General features: G+C 41.2%; 6 protein-coding genes and 1 non-coding gene across 10 annotated transcripts; 1 reads left to right on the forward strand and 6 right to left on the reverse strand.

Moving 5' to 3' along the window:
- Positions 1–293: 293 nt before the first annotated feature.
- Positions 294–375, reverse strand: TRNAL-AAG (transfer RNA leucine (anticodon AAG)). The gene has a single exon. It is a non-coding gene; the product is annotated as a tRNA-Leu (tRNA).
- Positions 376–2,432: 2,057 nt separating this feature from the next.
- LOC138135607 (epoxide hydrolase 4-like) lies at positions 2,433–5,870 on the reverse strand. The gene is made up of 2 exons (XM_069054377.1): positions 5,316–5,870; positions 2,433–4,025 (listed from the first exon to the last, which is right to left on the reverse strand). The coding sequence occupies exons 1-2, from the start codon at positions 5,526–5,528 to the stop codon at positions 3,030–3,032; spliced, it is 1,209 nt and encodes a 402-aa protein (XP_068910478.1). The 5' UTR covers positions 5,529–5,870; the 3' UTR covers positions 2,433–3,029.
- Positions 5,871–6,009: 139 nt separating this feature from the next.
- Positions 6,010–7,828, reverse strand: Uba4 (Ubiquitin-like activating enzyme 4). Of its 2 annotated transcripts, XM_069054375.1 has the most exons (7): positions 7,687–7,828; positions 7,455–7,638; positions 7,281–7,401; positions 6,833–7,137; positions 6,555–6,781; positions 6,300–6,510; positions 6,011–6,245 (listed from the first exon to the last, which is right to left on the reverse strand). In XM_069054375.1, the coding sequence occupies exons 1-7, from the start codon at positions 7,780–7,782 to the stop codon at positions 6,094–6,096; spliced, it is 1,296 nt and encodes a 431-aa protein (XP_068910476.1). In that variant the 5' UTR covers positions 7,783–7,828; the 3' UTR covers positions 6,011–6,093. The 2 variants fall into 2 exon arrangements, with proteins under 2 accessions (XP_068910475.1, XP_068910476.1); XM_069054374.1 differs by having other exon boundaries at positions 6,010–6,510.
- A 351-nt stretch (positions 7,829–8,179) lies between these two features.
- Positions 8,180–9,512, forward strand: LOC138135608 (F-box only protein 6-like). Its single transcript, XM_069054378.1, has 2 exons — positions 8,180–9,166; positions 9,223–9,512. The coding sequence occupies exons 1-2, from the start codon at positions 8,180–8,182 to the stop codon at positions 9,370–9,372; spliced, it is 1,137 nt and encodes a 378-aa protein (XP_068910479.1). The 3' UTR covers positions 9,373–9,512.
- A 122-nt stretch (positions 9,513–9,634) lies between these two features.
- On the reverse strand, positions 9,635–13,042 carry in (protein inturned). The gene is made up of 7 exons (XM_069054370.1): positions 12,669–13,042; positions 11,332–12,616; positions 10,997–11,275; positions 10,401–10,871; positions 10,082–10,351; positions 9,893–10,032; positions 9,635–9,834 (listed from the first exon to the last, which is right to left on the reverse strand). Exons 1-7 carry the CDS (start codon positions 12,794–12,796, stop codon positions 9,723–9,725), a joined length of 2,685 nt encoding a protein of 894 aa, XP_068910471.1. The 5' UTR covers positions 12,797–13,042; the 3' UTR covers positions 9,635–9,722.
- Positions 13,043–13,181: 139 nt separating this feature from the next.
- On the reverse strand, positions 13,182–22,151 carry Diap1 (Death-associated inhibitor of apoptosis 1). Of its 3 annotated transcripts, none has more exons than XM_069054381.1 (2): positions 21,964–22,151; positions 13,182–14,616 (listed from the first exon to the last, which is right to left on the reverse strand). In XM_069054381.1, exon 2 carries the CDS (start codon positions 14,608–14,610, stop codon positions 13,585–13,587), a length of 1,026 nt encoding a protein of 341 aa, XP_068910482.1. In that variant the 5' UTR covers positions 14,611–14,616; positions 21,964–22,151; the 3' UTR covers positions 13,182–13,584. The 3 variants fall into 3 exon arrangements, with proteins under 3 accessions (XP_068910482.1, XP_068910480.1, XP_068910481.1); XM_069054379.1 differs by lacking the exon at positions 21,964–22,151 and adding an exon at positions 17,429–17,587; XM_069054380.1 differs by lacking the exon at positions 21,964–22,151 and adding an exon at positions 16,400–16,575.
- Positions 22,152–22,342: 191 nt separating this feature from the next.
- Diap2 (Death-associated inhibitor of apoptosis 2) lies at positions 22,343–27,616 on the reverse strand. The gene is made up of 2 exons (XM_069054371.1): positions 26,482–27,616; positions 22,343–22,967 (listed from the first exon to the last, which is right to left on the reverse strand). Exons 1-2 carry the CDS (start codon positions 27,409–27,411, stop codon positions 22,380–22,382), a joined length of 1,518 nt encoding a protein of 505 aa, XP_068910472.1. The 5' UTR covers positions 27,412–27,616; the 3' UTR covers positions 22,343–22,379.
- Positions 27,617–27,941: the final 325 nt, after the last annotated feature.

Here is a 27,941-nt window from a genome sequence, read left to right on the forward strand (position 1 = left end):
GAGAAAAAAAGGCATTTGCACAAGGTTTGAATGGTGGGACACGATCTAGGAGGACGCTCTGAGGCTGTCTAGCCAGAAAAAACGCGAAAATTCCAGAAGTAGTTAAAGTGAACAATTACCCTAGATCTGAATGACACACCAGCAGGTAATGTCACTGGTTTAAGTTGTTGAATTCTTTATAAATTTTAGTTTCTGCAGATTGATGTGTATCAAAATAAATGGAAATTAAATAAATGCAATTGTTTTGTTGTAAAATTGTGGAATTTATGACTGAAAAAGAAAAAAAAAGTAGTTGGCAGCGGTGGGATTCGAACCCACGCCTCCGAAGAGACTGGTGCCTTAAACCAGCGCCTTAGACCGCTCGGCCACGCTACCCATGGAACATTCTAAGAGTTCACTACAAGTATTCATAACATGTGCTTATTTATCAAAAATTTTCAAATTTAAGATATAAAACAAATTTATCTTATCTTAAATTTATTTAGTTTATAAATAAGCATTTATCAAACAATTCGATGCATCGTCATCAATAACAGTTAATGCAACGTAAAATAAAATTTTAAAAGCGAATTCACTAGGCAGGTGCTTAATTGGTTCAAAAAAGTTAACAAAACATCAAAAAAATTCAAAAAATGCATTTAAAAATACATGTTGAACTTGTTGAAATGAATTCAATTGAAAAAAATGCAGCTTATCTATGATCTATATATCTACCTATATCTATATGCCGTTCACGATTATTTTAAACACGCAGGAGGCCGCGATATTTTTTTGTTAGATTGGCGTCAGGTCCTGTCATATGACGTTTCGTTTTTAAATATTCGCATTGTTGTCAATTCCGTCATTATTTAGTTAATAAGAATTTACCCAGAACTGCCCTACAAATATGTATGTTTCATTTCAGTTACAATTTTACGATTATTGTTCCTAATGCGTTCAATTATTTAAAAAATGTAACAACTTGGGAGCAGTGTTCGGTTGAATTATAACCTAAAATAAAGTCCATTCATTTTGTATTGAACTTTTCAAGGTCAAATAATTTAAATTTTGGCACTGTAATTATGTTTTGTAAATAGTGACATGCATATAAGTACATATAACCAACATAATGTGATTTAGCAATGCTCAATTCAACGTTTACGGTTTTTACCTGCATGTCACTATTTACAAAACATAATTACAAAGCCAAAAAATTAAATTATTTGACCTTGAAAAGTTCAATACAAAATGAATGGACTTTAGATTTATTAAGACAAGTCACAATACTGCCAACTAAAATGTCAGATTTTCATAGATAGTCCAAATTTGAAATAATCGTGAATGGTTTATATATCTTATGTATTAACAAAATGTGTTTACTAAGGTGTTTAGCCTGACGTTTTATCAATATTTTTTAACATTTACGAAAGTATACCAAGTTTGCAGATAAGGAACAGATGGAAAAAATCACATCTCAGAAGTTGTAAAACAAGTTAGATCATTTGAGTGTTACGTAAGTACAGTTGCGGCCGTTGAAAACTCAGACACTTTGACAACGCCAAACTTTTGGCTTTGTAAATGGTACTGAAAGTGACGTTTCCCGAAATGTCACTCAAACATTATCCACATTAATTTCTTTCGCAATGGCTGCTATACTCACACCGTTCCTCAGTCAAATACATTTTTGCAAATCAGATAATTGCGGCATTTCAAAAGTTACGCGCGATCCTGACCTAATATGTCAAATACTGACACTGACTTTATAATCCTTGATGAAAATCCTGTTTACGCTAATCAAATTTCGGAATTTATACAGAGTGTTTAAATCTTTCCTGTCTGAGATTTCATCGGCCGCAACTGTACCTATAATTGATTTCATATAAATGTTCATCAAGTGAGCTGTACATTTGTAAAAGCACCTTTAATTTAGTTACATTACAAAAGTCACATTTATGAAGGTCATGTCCAATAAATCTTTACTTGGTAAAAATACAAAGACAAAAACAAATAAGAATTACTTTAATTTTATCAGTAAAAAGACGTAACATTGCTTTTGAAATCAACAATGTTAAAATGAACAAAAACTGAAAAATTAGTCAAATCGGGCTCGCGCAGTGTAAGCAACTTTGAAAAAAGTCACTAGCTTTAGCTTTAATACCAACAGAAAATCAGATTTTCATGGCTTGCTCAGATGCACATTTATATGAAATTGAGTATACCTACCTACCTACGGTTTTTTCGTTTTTTTTTTAATCTTTTTAACTTTACTTACACTCTGAAAGTAAGAAATTACAAGAATCAGATCTTCAGCATCACAATTTGTCAGTAGGTACGTTTTTATCGATGAAAGCAAATAATAAATATCAAAAGAGATTTTATTGAAGTTGTTTTTGTGGCAACAACAGGTGAATGAAGCATTGGAAGATTAAAATTAGGAAATCAAAGCCCAATCGATCAATATAAAATTTTATTTCATCAACAATACAAGAATTATAAAAAAGAGAACTTATTATCACACGTAATAACTTATAGATCTACAAAAGCACGTTTATAGATCTTATTAGTAGGTACACAAAATGTAGTTGCCATTTCTGCTTAAATTAAAATACTAACTGTGGCCACAGAACCTCGAGAATTAGAAGTAAGATCTACAAAAGTGTCTAAAGAGTATCCATAACAAAATAAAAGCTGTGGTAAAAATATACCAAATAAAGACTTTTCAATTGTTATCAGTCTTATCAGTATTACTAGAAGATTTCTATTAAAGTGTAATGTAATCTCATCATCTGGTGTCTTCCCCAGTCAGGTTTTTTATTGAAGCGGTCCAGTTTTTTGTATTATCACACCCACAGGACCTTTATCAAAACAGTGTGTTGTTTTGTGTTAAACAGCAAAAACTGCTTCAATTTCACTGGTTTTCCTACATTTAACAACAGACATACAAGAGATCAAGACGTATTCACGGACACAACATTTGGATATGATTGGTTCTTAAAATATGAGAGACAATTACAACTACCTACTTAGTACAAAACACAGACATACACTCTTCAACTGTCAGTTCTGTCATAAATATTGGCATAACTTAACAGATTGATGGTTGGTATACTTCCAACCACTCCGTTAGTCTTTTTGTGCACAGTGTCCAACACCGAATTGCCATATTTAACAGTACTGCTAACGGCCCCGAACATCCTGTTCACGATCCCCTTCGACGCAGATCTCTCCAAACCCCCATCCTCGACGCTCTTCTTCTTCACCAGAGACTTCAACAGAATCTCGTTGAACTGCTGGTGGCGCTCTTGATGAGGGAAGTGTCGAGCCCCGTCCACAATCTTCACTTGGAACTTCTCACAATAATCGGTGGACTTGACGATGCTCTCCAACTTGATAAACTTGTCTCTATCTCCGGTGATCAACACCACCGGGACTTGTATCGTCCTGGAGTTTTCCGCCACCTCGATGAACAACAAATTCCTGAAGTAATTCAAAGGACCGGTCCAGTCTTCCTTGCGGCAAAACGCGTACTTGTACGCCTCGAGATAAGTGTCGTGGGGCGGCAAGTGTTTGTGGTATTTACTGATGATCTTGACGTCTTCGCGCAAGGCGTCCACCTCGGGGAAATAGGGCAGTTGGACGAAGTTGAGCCAGCGGTAATTCGAGGAGGTGTGGAGGCTGGTTCTGTAGACGTTGGGGTGAGGGCAAGACACCGCCACCAGTTTGTCCACCAGCTCGGGGAACTGGTGGGCCAAGCACCAGCCGAGGAGGCCGCCGATGTCGTGGCCCACGACGGTGCAACTGGACACTCCCAAAGAGATTATCAGTTGTTGCAGTTCCTCCAGAATCATGTCGATCCGGTAGGTTTTACGCGAAGAGGGCTTGTCGGAGTCGCCGAAGCCTTTCAAATCGAGAGCTACGACGCGAAAGTGTTGGGACAAGACGGGGATTTGGTGCCTCCAGCTGAGCCAGCAGTCGGGGAAGCCGTGGAGGAGGAGCACCAAGGGCAGGTCGCGAGAACCGCACTCGACGTAGTGGAACTTCACACCCTGAAACATTATTCAATTAAATTATCTGACAATCCAAAGCACAAAATAGTCTCGCTTTCTTCTTCTTTTAATGTCGTCTAGACAAATGTGCTAATTTTTGCCAATTAATTGCCAACACAATCTTTAACACTCTTTGAACAACAACCATAATCAGTTTTTAATGTTTACAGTCTGATCGAAACTTTCCTAATGAAAATCATTAACTTAGTTTGTATTCAGATAAAACATTTTTTAATTAATTCCAATTGTAATAAATCGTCTAGGATTTTAAAATGATATCATTTGTGTTTAATTAGTTTTATGGAAAATATGCAGACGCTAAAAAATGTGAGGGACAATGCAAATTCCTTCTGTACTCGTAAGTGTTATTGCAACGAAGGAATCAACAATAAGTATTTAACCTTTCAACTATTTGTCAATCTCAGTGAAAACTCATAGATAAACTATCTAGTTTTGTTACTGTGATAAAAAGTACGAGTATATGTGTTAAATATAAAATAAATACAACTTAGATAATTCGATAATTCAGTGACATAACTTGGAGTATGAATATGCAACAAAAAGTCCGACAATAGTATATTTCAAACCAAGGTAAGAAAGTGCTTTCTTGCAGACCGCAGGCAAAGATTATAAACCGAGCCGTAGGCGAGGTTTGTAAGTGCCTAAGGTCTGCAAGGGCACTTTCTTAACAAGGTTTGAATACTATCTTTTTCCTACCGGCACAACTTCGTTGAAAAAAGTCAAAAAAAGATAGTTATATTCCTGATTAAAACAAAAATTTTGAGAATTGAATAGTAGGCTGGGTTATTTGTTTAATTAACTTGTCATCGCATGTGAAGATTTGACGTTTGTTCGAAAATTTGATATAAACAGGGTAAAGTAATCCACCTACCTAGCTTATTTGTTTATTTTCCAGTTTATATCATTGATCTAACATATTGAATTGGCTTTCATTTATCAATAACTTATTTCACTTTTGACATTTGTATTTTGGTACAGTTTTACCATAAACATTAAGTTGAATTTTCTCACCTCAAATGCCTCAAATGAGGTATCCACAGCCTACATTTCTAACCGGTAGGGAAAAAAAATTATTATAACTGTCAGTGTAAATAAGTAGATGAGCGAAACTAAAAAAAATCTCTTAAATGAAAATGTGTTTCATTTTTTGGTGATAAGCGCCGCGAGTTTGGCACTTTTGGGCAAATTTTTTCTGCATTTCACGCAGCACAGGGTCAGCAGACCACATAAGGACAGCCAAATCGCAAGTACTGACATATTTGTACTGACCTTTAACTTGACGTATTTGTGTTGACCTAGGGAAGAGTCGACGAGACAAGCCGGTGGAGTGTCACGCTGTTGCAGTGTGAAAAAAGATTTTGGGTCCCACACCCACTTGGCCGACATTTTGCACATGATCCAGACACCAAAGACGAACGTTAGAGAGTGGATTTTAATTATTTCCCATAACGAAACGGTCACAATTCGCAGGTCCTTCGCCATTTTAATCGAGCATCACGTACGTGAGCTGTGGATGTACTGAATCGGTATCAGAAAAATCCAAGGATGGTGCCGATAGGGACCGTACGATCAAAGGTCATCATCGCACGATATAGATTAGGGTACACCGATTGTAGGAAATGTAAAATGTGAGGCTTAATCATCTACGACGAAGCTCTTGTGTAAATAATGATTCGGTTCATGAATGATGTGTAGACTTTGGTACCTTCGTAGGACAACGTTCTAGATTCTAGTTTCTTCTAGTTCAAGTTCAGATCTACGTTTCTCAACACTACTAAGTATTACCAATAAAAATCCGTTTCTGTTTTTCATCAAGACTCCCCATGAACCCTTTACCTTCCCCTAATACAAACAGCCCTCATTTTATATGAACCAAAATTCACTGCTTTCTTCACATTTAACCTCAAAAAAAATTTCTCCCATCTTTTAATGAAACAATTGACCTTTGATTTATTTTTTGTGTAAAAGGAAATGAAACATTTTTTCTCGAAAATAGTTTATTAATCATTCTCAACATTTTATAACGAAAGTAGCAAACACCAAATCATCAATAGACAGGAAACGTGGAATCAACAAATTTGGAATAAGCGTGGAGCCCACCTTTGACATTTACAAACTTCACTGACGAATCAGGAAAATTGTCCCTGAGGTACTTTACAGATCTTTGGGAATCGTTTCCTCGTCTACACAGGACGTACACTGTAACAAAAATGTCTTCCTTCAAATATGTAGAAAAAATATCATCCGCGTTACCCTTTTTAACGCTTTTGACAATTTCCTTCAGTTCGCGTAAACCCTTGTTAGTCTTGATCCTCGCGTACGGTAGATTAACAGTGTTGGGTAACCTGCACATGGCAAACTCGAGCTCGGGTCGCACGTCTACCACGACACCTTCCTTCAAGAGATGGTCCAGCTTCTGTACGTGAACGTTCTCTTCGTCTTTTAACATATCAATGTCTACAACCTACTGGGAGATAAATGTCTGAAGAATCTCCGCCAAGATCTCACCTTATCGTGAGCTTTCGACCCGCAGAATTGTTCGTAGTCGATCGGGGTGGTGATCGTGGGGTTGTCGCCGCAGACTGCGCACTCTGCAACCCTCTGGCGCAGCTTCACGTTACGAAAATTCGTTCCCGAACCGTCAAATAGCAACAATCTTCCAGACAGGACTCCGTCCATTTCGGTTAAAATTTTCACGGTTTCTAGTGCTTGCAAGACTCCGACAACCCCCGCCACTAACAATTGCCGTCAAAGCGATTTCAATTTTAAAAATATATCAATTTTACCTGCACCCAGAACTCCGCCGTCTCCACAGTTTGTGACGGTGTGAGGTGGAGGCGGCGTAGGAAATAAGCAACGATAACAAGGTCCGTTTTTGTAATGATAGACTGTGAGCTGACCCTCCATTTGTAGGGCGCTCCCGGACACAAGCGGGATGTTGTGAATTACGCAAATGTCATTTAATAAGTAGCGAGTAGGAGCATTGTCGCTACAATCTAACACAACGTCGTACGCGTGTTTCGTTATAAGTTCAACAATCGAACTGCTAGCGTGAATGTGATGGGGAACAACATTTATGTTGCTGTTAATGCTAAAAAATAAAAAAAAAATAAGCAACATTGTCGTGACGTATGCAACCCTTAATACTCGCGGTGAATAACAAGTTGCAGACACCACACTGTTTTCCACCCATTTTAAAATTAATTAATTTTTTTAACAAAAGATATTACTAACTCTCGCAATTTATCTGATGCTGAGTGAACTTTCAGCACCCCAATATCACCTTCATGATGTAATATTTGCCTGTGTAGATTAGATAACTCAACTTCATCATAATCCACAATGTGAATATCTCCTAAAAACATTTATAATGCAGGACAGTTCTTTTAGATTGTGACACTCACTGACCAACCCCTGCAGCTGCAAGGTACAATGAAGCAGGACAACCTAGACCTCCAGCCCCCACAATCAAAACTTGGCTATTTTTAAGTGCAACTTGACCAAGCATGGAAATTTGAGGCATTAACATCTGACGGCTATACCTTACTACTTCTTCAGATGACAGTATGTCGGAATACGGACAAGGGGGCGCCTGGGACAACACAAACATAGCGCAAATTCAGGCAACATTAATGCTCACCTCTGATTTTAGCTGCAGAAGTCGTGCTTTTTTTTCTTGCAAAGTCACTTGAATGCTTGCAATCTCTTCCTCTAGAGCTTTAATTTCATCAGTCATGATTTAAAACTTGTCTTTAAACACATTCAGTCATTTACAAAACTTTGAGGTTAAGTGCATAGGACATAGGTTAAGTGTTGTTACGGCAAGTTGCCGTCGAACTGTCAAAATAGTGGCGCTATCTATGTTTATGTTATCTTCAAATTTTCTTTCAAAAATAAGTTAAAATTAATTTTTTGAGTGTACGATTTGTGCAATGAAAAAATATTTATTGTGAAAAAGATAAGGGTAAGAGTTTGTTCGGTTAAAATTGATTTTACGCTATCGCCAGGCGTCCTTGCAAGTAAATGTAGTTATTTTTTTAGAATGATTCATTCAAGGCTAAAAACAACTTCTGCAATGATCAATTGAAAAGAAAAGTCAAGTTCAGTGCTATTCGGTAATTTTCGTCGATTAGATGGGAAATTATTTCAGGCGTGTGTCATCCTCTGAGCAAGAAACAACCAAAAAACCAAAGAAGTGTAAAATGGCTGGGCCTTTGACTTTCCACGACGTTTTTCCCGTGGACAGCTATAACGGTTTGTACCTCAACAACGTTTATTTCCCTGAAGAAGTAGTGGCCATTATCCTGAGTTTTGTTGATCCAAAAGATCTGCTCAGGACTGCCTTAGTTTGCAAGAGATGGTGCAACATCATCAAATCTGATCCATTCTGGGCCACAGTTTATAACAGACACTTTTACAAGAAACCAAAAAAGCTGCCCTGGTATGTGTACTATTGTGCACTGACAACAAATTATTTTGACCAAAACTTAATCAAAAATGGGAATGGACAAGAAGGATTCAGGCACTGGAAGATCATAATGAATTATGGTGATGAATTCAGAGTTGAAGATCCACCAAGTGGATCAGATGAGCTGCCAAGTAATGTTCCAGAATTTTATGGAAAAACCAGCTGTTTTGCCACTTCTTACTATGAGTGTAACAAATTGCAAGAAATCTCATTTGAAAATAACAACATTATGCAACTTATTTTGGACAGGTACAAACCACACATTGAAGTGAGTGAGTGGTTTGCAGGAAGATTTGATTGTGGATGTGTGTACAATCTATGGTGTAAACTGTATGGGATCAGGTCTGATAAAACTGAGAAGAAACCTTTTGAATCAGATCATTCTGATGCTGGTGAAGTTGAGTCAGATGAGGCAGAAGAAGAACTACTTTGCTTTGGTCCTGATTTACATGTTGTGGAAGAATCTGATGAACATGTTGAAGAAGGATATGATGAACATATTGAAGAAGCATATGAAGCAGATCCAGATTATATACCAGAAGATGATAGTATTCATGACAGCATTAGTTCTGATGAGCAGATCGAAGAACCCTTGTTTATCAAGAAAAAAGAAGAACGAATTGAACAGTGGGCAGGTTCTAGTTGGACCAAGGTATTGTGCACAACACACAGTAGTATGTATTTCATGTCCTTTAATTTCCATTCTAGGTCGAATTTCTTGTTAAGGACTATCCTACAGGAGTCAGGAGGATAATTTTTCAACATGAAGGCAGAGATACTCAGTTTTGGAAGGGTCACTATGGTAGTAAAATGGCTGGAGGAGTCTTGAGAATATTATTTGACACTATTGAACCCTAGCGCAAGAGCGCTCATGTGATAAATTATTATATAAGTTATGTTAGAGCAAAAAATATATTTCTATCATAAACGTATATTATATTCGTGTTGTTTAGTCAACCGCAGCTTAAAATTACAAGAAATAAAGTTGCCAAATTTCATCGTTTTATTTAAAATGACAGCCGAACCTATTAAATAAGCGCTCCCGGTGGCAAAAACTTGAATTACATCGTTATTTGGGGTTGGTACACTTGCCCTCTTGAAGCTACCAAATAGAAAGCCATTTTGTTAAAAAATGTATTAAAAAAGGACGGATTTATCATCACAATATCAGTAAAAACAGTTGAGTAAAAAATAATGTTTTAACATCTTCAATTCATGGTGCTCAAGTCAATCCTAAACGCCAACTCTATAATATTTTGAGGGATGTTGTCTTGATAACAAACGTAAACTTCTCTCGGATGTGGCATATAAAACAATCTCCTGAAACAAAAATGCAGTGAATTGGGCAGATCCTGACGATATTTACTAAAACACCAACCCCACGACCCAATATTTGATTTTATTTTTTCTGTTGTCCACGTCGTCCAAAAATGGACACTCGAACATGACGCCATGTTCTTTTATGGCAATTAGACTTTTATTCATAACTGACTTTGCCATATCTTGAGCCGGCATATTCTACAATCGATTATATTAACACGAGTCGAAATTTGACAACACGTCTTACTTTAAACCTCATCGTATTTTGAAACAGGGAGTGTATTTTGTGACATGATTTCCTAAAACTGTTCAAAATGCCGTTGATTGTTTGCGACTGCAATCGGCATTCAGGTGGACAAACGAGCACACCTTCTGTGGAGTCAAACTGGACGAAGTAAAACAAAACATTCTCTTTTCCAGCCGTCAATTGTTGGGGCTGAATGTCTTCAGTTTCTGACAAAATCGTCTGTCTCAATTCCGACATGTCGAAGCTGCTGTTGCTCACTTGGCTCCCATCCTGCAAACACACCATTACAACTCTACTCTCCACCCTCTAAAGACGCTACCCCATAATCATCCACGTCCGAATCGTCGGAGTCATAGCGACTCCTTCCCGACTTCCTCGCGTTGTCGTCGCTGACCTCGCTGTGTCCCCCTTGACTCCCGGAATCCTCCGAAAGCGCCTCACAATGATCCTCCGCCAGAAAGAACGAACTGGAGTGGGCGACGAGAGTTTGGTCGGAATTCCGCCTCTTCAAGATCGACGTCACTTCCGGCTTCTTCAGTTCTCTGTGTTGGGAGATCGACTTGCTCAAGCTGTCCAAGAAGTCGGACTTGCGCTTGTTGCACGTCTCGGGGATCGTGACTTGGGGCCCCGGATTCGTCGCCAACCAACGGTCCGCCAGTTCTGGGATGCCGAGTTCTTGGATGTGGGCCAGAGTCGCTTGGGCTTCCTCGACGTAGAAGGCGTCGGGACCCATGTTGTCTTCGGCGGGCTCGGTGCATCCCCCCGCCTCCATTATCACCGCCAACAAATCCTGCAACAACCATGAAGTTAACGAAAAGTACATATCACGTGGTCCGTCGCTCATTAATTCATCACGTAAACTGTGACTCCGCCCGTGTACTTTTTGTCGTCACACAGCGGAGTAGTTCCGATTACCTTTCTGCTGCCCACCAAGAGCAAATAACGTTTTCCGAACGGGATTTTCACGTTGGCAGTTTCGCTTCTGTTGCAAGAATATGGAAAAACTTCCTTCCACAACACTAGAGTCTTTACGGGCTCAGTTTTTGACAGATGGAAAAATCCTTGTTGCTTGCAATAGACGTGGACGTCAACCAAATCTTCGTACATCAAGTGTGACGCCAGCAGATATCCACAATGGTACAAAGCGCTTCCGAGAATGGTGAATAACCTTTGGCAATCTAAAGGTTCTTCATTCTAAATTGATTGGATCGAAATTAAACCGGAAACAAACTGGAAACAGACGATTGTACCCATTCTCTGTAGTCGCTGGCTTCCAGTTCTGTCAAAGCGTCATCCACTTGCATGTAAGCCCCATTGGGGAGATGCAACGTCGGTGCTGCCGGAAGGACCTCCTCGAATTGTCTCGAACAAGTCTGACTCGGTGTCTCTTGGAAGTTTCGATTGATGATGGTGTCGCTGGTCGTCCAGGCTTGACCGTTCAACAGTCTCGTGAAGAATCGCGCGAAGAAATCATCGAGTTGCGACTCAAGAGTGAAACACTTGTCTAGAGTTTCATACAAGAAAGCAAACATTCGGATTATTTCTTTGGAGAGTAGGAGAGCTTCGCGAAGGGAAGCGCAACAGTCTGGGAACATGAAGAGCAAGAGTTTGCTGTCGGAGTTGGTGTAGGTGAGGTGACACAATTGGTCTTTGTGGAAAAATGACGAGGCGTGGGGTGTCGTTTTTGTGACGTCGTGGATCAAGTGGTTCAGGGTGATGAATATGCCTCTGGATTGGCAGAGGAGGGATTTTTGCGGAGGGCGCGGATAGCAATAGACGACGTCTTCAAATTCGGCACTAGTTTCGCTCAGTTTGTCGGTGTTCAAATAAACGACCCCTACCGGAAGTTGTCGTAATTTGTCGAGAAGCGCTTGTTCGTCGTCTTTATTGAAATTGACGAGCTCCCGTACAAAGCGCGACTGACAATTTAATTCGTTAATTGGCGGATCCTTCGTCACTTCCACCCCCGCCACTCGCTGCAACTTCAGCAGGACTTCGTGTTTGTCCCTCATCTTGTCCAAGACGCCGTTCAAGTTCTGATAAGTGACGGGAATGTTATTTATGCTTTTGAGCCAGTCACCGATTTTTATGTTTTTTTCGTGTTTGGCTTCGCCGTCGGGGACGAAACCGGCGATCATGACTCGACTCCCGTCCGACAGGGTGCCCACGTTGACCCCCAACAGCAGCTCCGACAGCGCCCCCTGATCCGACTTGCGACAACTATCGCTTATTTTTAAAATGACTTCCTTCTCTTCGCCTTCTTGCGAGTCGTGGAATTTCACTTTGGTGGTGCTAGAGTCGAGAGCGTCTTGACTCTTCTGATACCTTCTGCTGTGCCTCTGACTCTCCCTTCGGCGAATCAATCTGAGGAACTTGCCCCGTGTGCTGCGCCTCAGTTGGTCTTTCGAAAACGGCTGCAACGGCTCTTTGTGTTTGGTGTTGTCGACGTTGTTCTGGGTCACGAACGGGTGACAGTCGACGAAGAGCAAGTCCCCCGTTACGTCGTGTACTGACGACTCCCATTCCGGTACCGAACTATAAAAAAAAATACAATCGTCCAAAATTGTACAATTCACGTAAAATCCACCTGTCTGAGTCAGAATAATATGAATCTTCGCTCAAGTCGTCCGACCATTCTTCCTCCTCCGAACTGTTCACGACGGGATTGTTTTGGTTCAAAAGCAGTCGCCTTTGTTCTTCACCGTTATGATCCATTCTTCCCGACTCAGCTCATTTTGACTTGTCGAGTACGTGTTTATTTAAAATCGAATTCCGTTTATTGTTTATTTTGATTGGAAAATCACAACATAACCTTAAATGCATCTGTCAAAATAAATGTCAACGTCAACGAGTGACAGTTGCCAGTGGCGGCGAACCGGTGATCCATAGGCGCACGACAAATTTTTCCACTGTCTGAGATTACGTCACGTCTTGACACAACAAATTGCGTATGCACCTAGCTTCGACACGAAACTCATTTACATGACCTCGTTTACGACAACGACAATCAATCATTAAATTGTTTACCGATAAAAATGAAGTTGTTTTGTATGTGTATAAGTGTGCGGCACTTGAAAATATACGCAATAAAACAAACAGCTTGTTTTTAAAAATGTATTTTATATTTCTTAGTACAAAAACCTATGATGTAATAATTTGAATGGATGAAACGCCTAGAACAGTAGTTATTTTACTCGATCTATTGCAGTAGAGGAACTTGCTACAACAATAAAAGATAACTAAATCTAATTTGAAGCGTATTATTCAAAATGTATAAGTTATATGTACAGTTAGATAACAAATAACCACAGGGTTGGATCTTCTATCAAAATTTGTACTGAAGGGACAGGGATGTTATATAAAAATAGAATCCGCTCATAGAAATCATAGTTTTTATTAACCGAGAGTGAAGATGAAAGATGAAAAAATATTGACTAGAAGTGTTCAAAGAAATGAAAAGGTGAATCAATAATTATATTATTGTTTATTTGTTATTTTACAGTTTAAGAGGGGAACACTCTGATCGTCCCGTCGATTCGCTTTCTACAAATCGGACAAGTTTTGAGAGATAGCGAACATTCCGTACACGACACGAGGTGACTACAAGGGATAAAAACGACTTCTTTCTCATTACTATAACAAATTTTGCACAACTTCGTATCATCGTTGCGCGATGCACTGGCACCCTGTTCACATTTACTTATTTTTTCTTCGTTATTCTCGTTTTCTTTGGTTACGTTACTAGTTGGAACTTGAACTTGTATTTTGAGTTTCGCCTGAACCTGCTCGACGAACTCCCGCCCTTTGGTCGCGACGAGAAACTTGCATTCGGGGAACCAGATCGCGTGCTGTTCCCAGGGATCGTCGTCGTCCTCCCAGTCCTTGAGCCCGCCGCCGCATTCAAAGCACATGGTCTGATCGCCGATTCCTTTGTAAAAAAACCCGGCCTCAGCCAGCGCCGTCGGCTTCTGCTTTAGCGACTTGGGCCAATCCTTGAACGACTCCAACCGCGTCTTCAGGTCCTCGTGCGAGCGGATCATGCTCTTCAGGAGCGTGACGACCTCGCCTTCGGGCACCGAGTTCGGGAAGATCTCGTTGGAACCGTGACCGCACACATCTTGACCCGGGGGCAGCGCGCCGCGCAGCAAATGCGGCAAACTTTGACTCTGCTTCTCTTTGACGAACGGGCAGTTCGGGGACCACCTCGCGTGCTCCTCCATGGGTTCGTCCCCGTCCTCCCAACGACAGATCTCCGCTTTACAAAAGGCACACTTGACGAGATCCGAGTTTGGATTCAACGAATAGAAGCCGGCTTTGGCCAGGGCTTGGGGTGTGACTGCATCGCTCTTCCACGTCTTGAACGTTTCTAACCTTTCAGATTCTAATTTTACATCTAGTTTACTTGCGGATTCCGTTTTGTGGCCGTTGTCCGGTTCTGTTATGCTTCCTTTGGCTTCATATTTTATCTTTGTTGGGCTCCGGCTTAACACGGAGTTTAGGTGATTGGTGCTGGGAAGTGTGTCAACCATTACTTTCTGGAACAATTGAAAACGTTTGTTAACATCGGTGCTGATAATGGGGGAATGAGGGATACATCATACTCGAGATTTTCACGTACAGGTAGTGTTAAAATTACAATTTTACAACGTCGACGTCCGAATCAATACACGAGAACGGAAACGACCAGCTTTAACGACATGTGAAGGGAGTCACACTAATAATAAAACAAGAACAGTTTTGATTGCCGGAGATTAACCAGCTTCTTGTTGAATGGACTGCAGCTCGACCGATCTCTTGCCTCCGAGAAAATGCGGACAAACAGGCTGATTAGTAAGTAGATCATCTGTACAAATCCTTACAATAGACTAGCCTTTTCCTGCACACTGTTTAATGACAGACTTTTCAAAATCGAACTTAGTGTCTTTTTGTTTTCCCAAATATTTCACCAACATTTATATTGGCAACAATGAATCAACAACCATTTTATTATTAAACAATGTCGTGAATTATAAAAATGTGTCTGAATATTACTTAAATCTACAAACAACTCGATTTTTTGGAAAAATTATGGGTTTGTTTTCGATTTTACAATATTTGACTGAAACAAGAGCCCCCTTACTACGGTAAAAACGCACAACAAAGTGAGGTTATGTTCTAATTAACTTGGTTTATTTTCGGCAACTGGTTCCTTTCAAGTATTACAACAGATCATACGATAAACAAATTCTGAGAATAATAAAATTGTGTTTGTTGTTTGCTAGGAATGGTATAATAGAGGAATATTATATTTCAATAAAAAACATGCTCGCCACGATTTCCAGATATGATCTAATTTTAAACCCCTCGGAACTTTCGACGCAGCTGCACCATTCATAACTCTGCCTTGTCCAAATGTTTGAAACTATAAAATAAACACGAAGTTTTCCATTCAAAAAACATGGAAGAGTATCGAGTTTGGTTGGAATTTATCACCAACCTTGAAGGTATCATCCGGCGTCGCTATCTATTTACAAACTAATCTGTTTCGGCCTAAAATTTGATCTTTAGGTTTCGTATTGGGTCTAGAGCCGAAGCCCCCACGTATGGTGGTGGCGTTTATCATCGATTTTTATCGATCCCGGCGGCGTTGCCAGACAGACGGTTGTGTGGGCGCCCACCCGCGTTAATCACACCCCGAGATAAGATTATGTAAGCACGAAGACGTGAGTTTCCTGTTGGTTTAGGCCCCGGCGGCGTCCCTTCGCCCCCAAAACGATCTCCGGGCGGAACGCCTCTTTTGCATTTCTTGGGCCTTTTATGGCGCGAGTCTCGCTTCGGAATTCCTTCGGCTATCATTAGTGGGGCGTTCCTGCGGTGCCGAGAAGGACAGCCGATGTCCGAGTGCGAGTACGGCCGTCCGAGTGCACTCGCACCGAAGGGATTGCAGTGTCGGCAACATCGCTGGAATTCAGAAACCATTCACGATTTCCAGCATTCCATTCTTACCGCTCCCCGACCGCTCCGACCACCCAGCCCTACCACATTCCAGAGAGATCACATCAATGGTCGGCTGCGAGCACCGGAAACACGAAAAAAAAGTCCACACCGAGCGCAAGAGAGACGGGTGGATGCGGCCCAGACATTCCCAGACGGCTCCTTCGAGAAGGGTTAAGCCCATATCGACCGACAACCATTCGCGATTTTTGGGGTATTTCAAATCGTCAAGATGGATTTTCGTGCAATTGTTTTAAAGTAGGACACAAGGACGACATATGGCCACTTTCTATTTACGTAAACGTGCAATTCGTCCCCGTGCCAACTTAAACATTTAAAACTCACCTTTATTCAGGGCTGGATCGTTACAATTGTTATAATAACATCACCGTTCGATTTTTTTTTTAATTAATACTAGGACTTTTCAGACGCAACACCACAATCTGTCGCTTCCACGTACTCAACTGCGGTACAAACGTCGAAACGTAAACTTCCACCAACGACCAACTCGAAACTAACGAAGGCGGCACGAACGCCGACCGAATGCTCTCGAACGTGCGCAGTTGCCACATGGTGACCGTGGGATAGATTTTACAAAGGGGCCGATATCGTAGTAACGGCGATTCTAATTGGACAATCGGCTCTTTCGAATGCACGAAAAAATTATTACATTGTTGGCGATCGGTCGGAGGCGGCGATCCCAAAGAACTCCGATGACGGATGTGTGCCGACACCGCTCCACGATCGATACCAAAATACGCAATAATAATTATTGGCCACGAGATTTCCTCATGAATGAAAATTAAAGTGATTTGCAAACATGCGTCATAGGTTAAAAGTGCATTCGCGTGTAACCGGAATGCTTTTCAATGTCGTACAAGGAAAATCGATTTGTTCGACTTGCGGGAAATTCAAAGACGCACTCAAAAGCTCAGGAATTTATTTATTACTTTACGATTATCAAGTACACTTCCTAGAAACACGATAATGGAAATATCTTACGAAAAAATCAAACTTCAAAAAAATAAGATAAGTCGTACCAATTGTTTCATTGTTTTGGTCATTTTTGACGTTGCAAGTGTCAAACGTCAGTACAATTTCTGTTTATCGCACCTCTAATTTGGACATGTTTAAGTAAATTTTCCATCAGACAACAAAAACTAAGTCATTACGTGAATCGCTTTTAAATTAATTACCAATTATCTCTCGCATGACATTTTTGACACGTTCACAAAAACATGTTTGTCTTGTTTACTAAAAAAATATAAACAAAATGCAGGATTATAAAAATAATGGACGCGTTCTTGTTCTTATAAATAGGACTTTGGACATGCCAAAAATTCGTATAAATTGTTAAATATAAAATGTCTCTACCTTCAGGAACTTCATTGTCCAGGCACTGATACACTTGATGGTGAAAAAATGAAGTTGCGACTGCAAGTACTGCCGTTAAATGGTCACACACGACCGATGTAATTATATTTGAGCTGTTCTGTGTTGCATAGTACCGGTCTGGTTTAAATAAAGGAATCTGAACAATAGCTCGAGCTGAAAGTCCACGGATAAGTAAATAAACGGAATTGTTGTTAGTCTGGTTCGTTTTAATACATTTCTGTCAGAAGTATTTTTCGTGATAATTCTGAATAATAAAAAAAAACAAGTTGTTTTGAGTACTGACGAAAATCCTATGATTTATAATCGATATGAAGTTAAGCTTTCGCGAAATATTACGATTACGACGTCACTTCCTTTCGTGAAACTGAATTTCGACAAAAATGTCGCACTCTTTTCAAAATCGGTTTCGAAATCGTGCCAGGTATGTAGTTCGTGGATTGAATTTAACGGTACCGCATTTTTGACCCGAGGCGCGAGCATTTCCATGTCGGTACGGCACAGTACCTGAGCGATCACCCACGGTGATCGAAACGCGGAGGAGAGTTGATAGTTGGTCGACTCGACCAAAATGAGGCTTGCGACAGGGTTGTGTCGTTAAAATGCATCAAAGACCAAGAAAGGAAACATTGCGAGTACATTTACTCATAAAAGGTACTGCTGGACGGCGACAGCTGCATGATCAGTCTGCTCCTGCAGCTGTTACCTTGTCGAACGGTGACGGTATGGTAAGAATTTTTCGTCGCCGTCTTGAAACTTGGACTCGGAATACCAGCCAGGGACATTGGATCTGGGTAATTGCTGGTAAAATATTCCAGAGATAAAATGCCCCATCGAGATTAGCATCGAAGGATGGAACCGGATGGGGCGACCTTGTCCTTGAGGTCATCATCGATGACTATTACACATAGAATGTGCATTGCGAGCGTGCCTTCGTCGGGAATTCAAGAGTTTTGGATGAGAGGCACGTACAAAAAACGGCGAATCACGCCGGAAGTACCACCAACAAAGAGCAATTCAGATTCCTTCTAGTTCTCGTACGACTGGTACTCCTTCTGGGATCTTGGAGTTGGAGATGGTAACAAGTGCGAGGCGATAAGAAGAGTTATGCAATGGACTCAACGGTGACTATAATTGGGTACTTGGAGGTACTACTTTGAGATGTAAAGCTGCACCCAGAGATTCCAAATTTTTGAAAACTAAGGCTTTCAAAAATCCGTCTGCACGCATGACTCACAAAAAGTTAATGAACTTGAGGTAGCCGAGTTGTTGATGTTCTCTCGTTTTTCTTCTTTGTTTGAACAGCGTTTTTTGGCGTTTTTGTTTACAGTTCTGGCTGTTGTTTGGATACCGCGAATTGTTCCGTAGATGGCAATGACGTAATCTGTGTTCCAGCATTTAACCTTGTACCACAAGCGGCGAATAGAATCCCACACCAACTAAAAAGACCCCGAGTGGGCCCCGAAATTTAACCTTTCACCGATTCGGTACCTTAGACTCTACTTCGCGCAATAAAACCTGTTCAATTCTCTTTGATCTTTAGTTGTGGCGCAACAGATGAGAAAATCTAAATTGGGTAATGTAGGTTCGGTAGAACCGTGGAAATCGTCTTGCACAATGACGGATAAATATTTACCAAATGATAAAACAATGCGTGCGAAGGTACAGGAACTTTACCTACATTATTCATCGTTTTTTAATGGTACCGTACAACGTGCGGGCAACAAACAAATGGGTGTACGTCTGAAGTGGTACCTTACATTCGACATTACAATTTCCAACGAGTCTAGAGCGATAGTTCTTTGGTAACAAACAAAAATGTTATCGATTATTTGAAGAGCGAAGCCCTCATATGTTAATTAAGAAAGACGTGATGGGTAGTCACAATGGGAAACATAAACAATTAGGGTCTTATCCCACAAGCATTGAAGCGTGTTGATAGATACACTTCAGGAGTTCCGCTCGCAGTACCTCTATAAATAAACAACATTTGAACGACACATTTATGTAGACCACCTGTACTTTATTAAATCTTATTCGGGGCTCCCCTACTTGGACGAGAAGCTACAGTTGGTACGACTCCGAAAAATGGCACCCGCTTTGGAGAAGAAAAATCAAAGCGAACTAAGTGTTTAGCAACTTTGTGCAAATCGTTTGTTTGTTCAAGAAATAAAAAAAAAACACGTCGCAGATGAGAAGTCACTTAGAATGCAACTATTCAAAATGATTCCTCGGCTGAAACGGGCATTTTTCCTAACAAAGCCATATTCTTGTTTGCTTACACAATGTGAAACGTGTGATGTTTGCCTACATGATTATAACGAATACATTGTACGTGGAAGCACTGGGAATTACGGACCATTATTATTCATTAGCGTGAAACTGGTACAATTGATAATGCAATTCGTGTTGTACCCTAATGACGCATTCATTTGTTTTCGACTCCAGCCGAAAACGCTTGGAAATGTGACCGGCACGTGAAGGTGGTACCGTGGGCAAAGTCTCGGTTGACGCGTTCATTTGTCTCGATATCGGTACGGCAATCGTCTTCCTGTCGAAGAATAGGTAAACGTGAAGGTGGTACCGAGGGCAGTCATCCGCTGACGTCACGTAGAAAGTCCCCGCGGTCGCGTCTCCGGCAATCACATTTTCTTGGCGAAGAACAGAAAAGTGCGAAGGTGGTACCGAGGGCAAAGTCCCCGCGTTCGTTTGTCTCGAATGTTATTCCAGCCATCGCATCTTCCCGTGACGCGAAGGTGGCACCGACGGTTCGGTTCGCCTTCCAGGAAGTCCAGGAACTGGGGTCATAAATCGCTTGAAAATCGCCTTTTGAGGAGACTTCAGCGCTCACAATGCCTTCTAATTGAGCCTCGTAGAGTCGAGTTTCGCTCGCGTCGATTTTCGAGCGCTCGCGTCTGTTCCCACACTACAGTGTAGGTCGTAAGAAAGTTTTTTCATCTTATGCATATTTATGCATCCCTTTATGGTGGCGTTCGTATTTTTCGTCCTCCGATGCAACACGCGTCTAGACACAACACGATCGAAAGGATCGAAACAAAGCCCCCGAACGGGAGTCGCTGGAGGGATTGGGGTCGTGGGCGACACCCAAATAACAAAAGTGATGGCATTGTTATTCAAAAAAGTCACGAAGGAAATCGGAGTCATAGGTGAGTGCTCGCTCTCTTCGCGCTAGGAAGTTCACTCGCTCAAGACCATCTCCAACAATGACTGATTAGCATAATTTTTTTCAAATTGCGTCGTAACATATCTGGCCGATGCGCTAACAACTTGTTTTTCGAAAAGTAATAATCGCGTAAAATACCACTGGCGCCTACGCGCAGATTAAACCCTCGAGAGATTACATTGTTCTACGTACACGAAACACGATTCGATCGCATAATCAAATACATAACAAAATCGAATAGATAAACCTACACAATTATTGTTCGCAGCTGACCCTGACGTCACGGCTGAAAAAGCTCTCGCAATCTCGCTTCCAAAATTCGCTCATCTGGAGTGCGGAGTGCCTCAAGGTTCTGATCACGGTCCGCTACTGTTCGAGATTTTTGCACGATGCTCCAACGAGCATTTCTTCCGTTGGGAAGGCTGAATCGGGGTTGTTGGCGCCACGTCAGTCACCCAAAATTGCGTAATATTTCAAGAGGGTGTATCGATCGAGCCGTCACTTCACCCCAATGTATTATGTATTAGCCGGCCTCAAAAACATGTAAATTAACAAGCCTAAATCTGCATTGTTTATCTCGGGCGCTGTTTTCATCAGTTTGATGAATTCGACGCTTCTCGATTTGCATAAGAGACCGTCTGGAATTTTATATCTAGCCTCCGATCAATCTCCCGATATCGGGATTACAAGTTTGATTGTTTTATTGTAGATCTAATCTTGAACAATGGTGGATAAGATGTTTATGATCGACCTCAAAAGGACCTTGGATCCGTACTTTATCGGCGATGGAAACAAAGAGTGAAAAATGAGCGTCTCCGGTCCTGTTTCCGCAAGAGAGGACCCCAGCAGTCAATGGTCGTATGCGACAATGGCCATCGATACGGCGAGGTTTCCGGCCGATTTGGTATCGTTTTTGGCTCGTGGTAGAGGAATGCTGTTACGGCAGATGATCGTGGCGGCGCACCTGGCCCGCACCTGTTCCAAAAACATCTGCCATTCAAAAACGGAGCAAACACGAAATCGTCATCGGTACTGTTGTTTCCACAACGAAATCGCCATAACTCTATCGAGACACGGTCGTTTGCGCCGCCACGTCGGGTGTTGCTTCTCGGAGGCAGCGAAGTGGGTGTTCCGATTATCGGAGCATTCCGCAGCCGAAAGGCTACGTGCGAAGCGAAAGCGCGGCTTTAGCTAATCCGCTCGTTGCTATCTCCACACTGCAACTATTTGCTTTACGTAATATCGCCAATATTGCAACTGATACCGTGCTTTATTAAAACGTGGAGATACCAAAACACCAAATAAAGTTATTGGTCCAAGTCCAAATACTCACAGTTTGTTTTTGCGGATTTTTTTTCAATTTGCTGCCGGACGGCTTCGGATCTTGTCGTGACAGATTGGACCACTGATTTAAACACTCAAGGAATTCGAAATTTGTGGACCGGTCGTGGTCGATTCACAAATTTGAAATTGCTTCGGTGTTTAACGAGTGCACACGCGACGGTGCCATTTCTGCGACTGATAGGCGAATGGCGACAGTAGCTGTGACGCTTTATCATTCGATAACGACATTAAGAGATTTTGGGAATTTGCAACAAAGGATTTCGTCGATGTCCAGATCGGTCGTGCTAAATTTAAGCGGTGGCGTGACCGTGGGGCTATATTTGTGCACTGTCATGATCCTCTTCCGTGGACGCCTCGAAACGAAACAGTCACTTTATAAAATAAATTTATTGAGTTAATAAATAATTATGACAAAAACGTTCTAACGGTCGCCTTGATGGTGGACCTGCAGACCGGACAGTCCTCCAGGTTGGGGGCGCAGTTGATGCAAGTGGTGAGGTGTCCGCACGGCAAGAACACGATTCCCACCTCCGCGTCCATGCAGATCTTGCACAGTCTCGCCTCTTTCAGAATTCGATTCTCCTCTTCTAGCGTCAGCGGCTTGTTCACTTTGGAAGAGTCTTTGTTGTTTGCGATCGTATTACTATCTAGTGACGAATTGGTATCTTTAATATCACCGCAACTTCTCGCTATTACATTATCTAAAACGTTCTCTACGACATTTTTCACATGGATCGACGATTCCTGCTCTTCCGATATGTCCTCCTCGCTGTGCTGCAGGTTCAGCGCGGCTTCCACCAAGGCGTCCGGCTGCGAGTACCCTCGACCCGTCTGCTCCAACTTCTCTCGAATCGCTCTCTTCACTCGCTCCACGTTCAAACCTATGCTTAGCGCCGAAAGCGCCACCTCTCCGATCATCTGCTCCTGGACTTGTCGCTCGCTTACCTCGCGCTTCCTCGGCACAGGGTGGTAGTTCTTCTGGTCGACCTCCTCCTAAAACAACACACATTTTTATTACGCACAGATAAACCACATAATAATCTATCCGCCAGACGGGGATCAACAAAACTGCAACCAGGAAGCAGGAAAACGCTTCTGAATCATCTGCCATGTCTCTTAAATAGACTGCAACAATTATTATAATCCGCACTTTTCTGTTTTTGTCGGAATTTGCTCGTTTGTTCTCGCGTGAAAGCAGCTGCACGTGTAATTAACACGGATGATCTCAGATTGTCATGCATAAGAGGTCAAAACAACGTCCACAGACAACGTTTGATTGCTTATCGCGAATGTTATTGAATCTCGACAGTCGGTCTCTCCTACAACACAAAGAATGGAAGAAGAAAGCGCACAAAGAGTAGACTCATCGAAATTTTAATTATAAAATGGCAAAACATGTTTTCTTCGATATGAAATCGTTAACACTTGACTCTGTTATAATCGGCGGTTTGTCATTTTATGACATCATTAACGCTAATGATTAATCAAACTGTTCTGCCGGAAAATTCTTTTATTTTGACCGGTTGGCGCCGTTGCCTCTACATTACGGCCTTTTCAGCATTAATCTGCATTGGAATTTCTTTTCATCCTTGAAACTGAAAAGAATTTCATTATGCCGTTCGCTTTTGTGTTCCACCGCGCGCTCTTCCACGAATCGGGCAAAGATGCCGAGAGGTAGAAATTTTTTTGGAGCGTCCCTAATTCCTGGAAAGGTAACTTTCTGTGGGACACTTCTCGGAATCACGACCGGAGGTTATTATTTATTATGGCGCCAATGAAATTCTTCCGAAAAGGGCCACCAATAACGGTACAGCCTCGTCAAAAGTTTTATCTGACGGCTTACTTCCATTTTACGATAAAATTTTTGCAACCAATTTCCGAGTAAATCCAATTATCAAACAAATACATTTTTCAAATTGTTCTTATCATTTCAAAGATTTTAATCAAATCGATTGTGTTGGCAAACTCTGACGTTGCACAAGTAACAGAGCCGGAACTAACAATGACACTTCCATCGAGTCATAATTTATTTTGTAATGTTGGCAACAAGTGACAAACGCAATGAATCAAGCCAAATTTAGACTTTTGGTAAACGAACTCAATATTTACGTAATTATTAATCACAATCTGATCTTATTTCCAGTTGATCAATAAACTTATGATTTATGAAAGATGAATTTGGTCGAGTTCTACTAAAATTTTATTTAATATTAATTGGTATACCAGGCGAGCCAACGGAATAATACAATTTGCGAAATTCCACTTGTTTATGGGTCAAGCGTTGCGTTTTTAAAAAAACACCTATTCTATGAGGCTTGGTAAACAGCAATTAAATAAAACAACTTCGGGGAGTGTGGGAAACACCCATGGATAAATTTCTTCTATTATCTATTCATTTTGATTGTGACCACTCCCTAGTAACTTTTCAGTTGCTAGGTTATTTATAGGGAATTTTAGATAACACTAAATCCAGTCGCAGTTGGCAACTCTCGGAGGCGCCATTTTGACAGAAACGTCACGCTCACAGAAGACAGAATGGAGCACGACTTGCGCAAACGTTTTTCGACGTACACTGTGCGCATATCTATACAATTGAGTTTTGGTACAAAATTTTAGAATTCAAAAAGAAAATGCCACGTCGTCTTCTCAAAGTTGGGACCAAACGGTTAATATTGACTTGTTTCGAGACATTTATTGAAGCCAACGGGTAAACAACTCACAAAGACGAACATCACCAATAAAGTTAACTCTATTTGTGCTTTTTTGTTGAACATTTTGGCTAGTAAGTGTTGTAGTTTGATACCTTCTGCCTTTTCATCCCCTGTAAATCATTTTTTTGAACTTTCTGTCTGATTAGTTTTTATCTGAAAATACTTATTTGTATTAATCAATGCTAATTGATTAGTAATCCCCAGGCATTTTTCGCGTTTGTCTTACTGCCAAATGACCATTTCCTTCGTTCTTCATTAATATCGAGAATTGCATGAGGTGATTTCGAAGTTTTTACGTTAAATAATCTGTACCTGGATATAACCTCACTTTTCAACAGACGTGATCACAGAATCAGACAGACGTTTTTAGTTTCTCCTACTTCAAAGATTGATTTCCGTTATTAATATTGATAAATACATTAAAATCATAGCTTTACTACCGTGGTCAAGTTTTGACAATTCTGACGTTTTCACATCATGTTACACCACACAAATATTTAGTGTAAAACGTATGCAGCACACAGCTAAACAGCGCCTACTATGTTTTTCGTTGTGGTCACAATCAAAGTGAATAGATATTACATATTTATCTACTTCGTCACTGTTGCGGTTATGTAAAAAGACCTCTTCCACAACATACGTATCTTTCTTCGATTCGGGGCGACACGAAGATGGTTGGGGATTTGGTGCCGCCGCATATTTACATTCGTGCAATGATAACTGGGAAAAACAAAATACCATGTGACCATAACAGTCACATGAATTAAAACAATGAGGCGTGACTCATAAATTCTTGATAATAAATTAAATCTCTTTGCAAGCAGTGTTGAATCAAGTGCACACACAGACACACACACACTTGCCAATCGAGTGATAGTTTTCCAGAATGAATAATTGGAAAATTGCGCAAGGTTGCCGATGTGGGCCAAGTTTCCTCCGCAACAAGAACAAGGACGAATCGCCACCGCGAGACTGGGATTTCATGGAATTATGAATCTTTCAATTTATTTTTAACTTACGTAACGCACGCGTCAGGTTACGACAAAAATAGATCTTAGGTGTTGCACTATTACACGATTGAAATACAATCGTTCTCTGCAAAAAGCTGGCGCCGGATAATGAGGACTAAAAAAAGTATATAATTAAGCAAATGCAAGATAAAAACGTGACGAGGGACGTCCTCCGACCGTTACAGAATATCTATGCGATTATTGAGGCATCGTTGTTGACGCAAACATGTGAATTAAAACGAAAACATTTCGTGGCAACAACTTTCAAAATTGAACCTTGAAGAAGTTGTTGGTATTTTTTTCTTTACAAATATAAGGCCTATGTGTATTAGGTCTGCATTACGCACTCACCTTTTACTATGCCGAAATCGTGAAACTTGATTTCTAATGCAATCAATTTCCTAAATACATATTAACATTCGTTTAGCGTATTGGGAAACACTTACAAAGTATAGTTAATTTTAGGGGAAGTCTCCAAGACTCGAAAATAAAACGAAAATCAAAAAAAAAAATCGTGGCAACAACCTTTAAAATTGAACCTTGAACAAGTTTTGGTGTTTTTTTGCAAATAGTATTGTTAATTTTGGGGGAAGCCCACAAGACTCGAAAATGAAACGGTCACGTACAGGTCGCTTTGACAGTCTTCCAAAATCCAATAAGATTCTAACGAAAAAATCCAACTTGCTCCAACTGTTGAAGCTTTAACAAGCGCCTCGACACATTTTGTTTTTTAATCTATTATTTTCACCATTACCGTTCCTGTTTCTTGTTTGTTTGGGGCCTTACCAGATTGCTGTTCACGTTGAGTTCGAGGGAACAGGCCGTGACGAAATCTTGCCCTTTGACCAGCTTGATGAACGAGCACCTCGGGAACCACCTGGCGTGCTCGGTCCAGGGGTCATCCTGCGGGTCCCAGTGTCTGAGGCCCCCGTCGCAGTGAAAACATCTGACCTGATCGCCCATGCCCTCGTAGTAGAACCCCGCTTGTGACAGAATATCGGGGGTCTGGATCAAATCTGGGGGCCACATCGCGAACGATCGCAGTCTCGACTCTAGGGTGGCGAAGTTTGGCTTCTTTGGTCCCTTGTGCGTTTGCACGCCCAAGCAGTGCAGATTTTCGTTGGCCACTAGGTGTAAATTGGAGAAAGACGAGTCGGTCCTGACTCCGTTCGATGGATTCGGATTGAGTCGCGGGACGATCTCGGTCAGGACGAAGGGGCAGTCCTCAAAGTGTCTCTTGTGTTCGCGGTCGGGGTCGTCGCCGACTTCCCACGCCCTGACCACCCCTTTGCAGAAAGCGCACTTGGTGGTGTCTCCGGTGTTGAGATAGTAGAATCCGGCGCGGGCCAGACTCTCGGGAGACACGATATGAGGTATAGGCCATTTCTTGAACGTTTTGAGTCTTGTCGCTTCGTCTTTCATGGAGTCGCTGGTGGTCGATGAGGAAGGTACGTTGGTAGGTTGTGATATTGTAGGAACATTTCCTGAGGTAGTTGGATTTAAAACGAAAGGGCAAGAAGGGCTGAGAGTTTTGTGTTTGGCCATGACTTGGTCGCCGTAGTTCCATTCCGATATTTGCAAATGGCAAGAGAAACATTCCACCGTCAAATCTTGTCTCGTGTAAAAAAAACCAGCTTTGGCTATTCTCTGCGGACTTACGACTGCATCGTGTGGCCATTCCTGGAAAGTGTCTAATCTGTTCTGTTCGACGTTCATTTTCGATTATTCTTAGGTTATGTCATTACTCGAGAACAATATAAAACCCCACTTTAACGTTTTATTATTTAAACAGCACCACTCAAAACAACTGAATTCACCGTAAAAGACATGAATAATCGTTTCTTCCTCGGTAACAGCTCCGCCGGAGACTGTCAGCTATCAGCTGACATTACAGAGGGCACGACCTAGACACCGCTCTTACCGACCGAGCGCGCAAATTAAAATGTCACTATCAATGCAACATTTTATTTTGACAATTTTACAACATTTCAATCAAAAATTCAACGTTTCGGACCACTTCGTTCTTCCATTTTCTTTTTGTAATGCTCCACAACGTGACCGGTCAACATAGACGTCACCGTTTGCAATTTTATCAAGCATTCAGCTTTTTTTCTGTTTATAGCGCTACTGCAACTGTTCTTGCAAGAATTTCGCAAAGTTAACAAAACAACATTACCTGGAATCGCCACTTTGAGAAGCACCATCATCGTCTTTGCCGTTATCTTTCAGAAAATTATCGATTTCGT

This window comes from Tenebrio molitor, chromosome 7 (genome assembly GCF_963966145.1).
Source record: "Tenebrio molitor chromosome 7, icTenMoli1.1, whole genome shotgun sequence".
In the NCBI taxonomy this organism is placed as follows: Eukaryota; Metazoa; Arthropoda; class Insecta; order Coleoptera; family Tenebrionidae; genus Tenebrio; species Tenebrio molitor.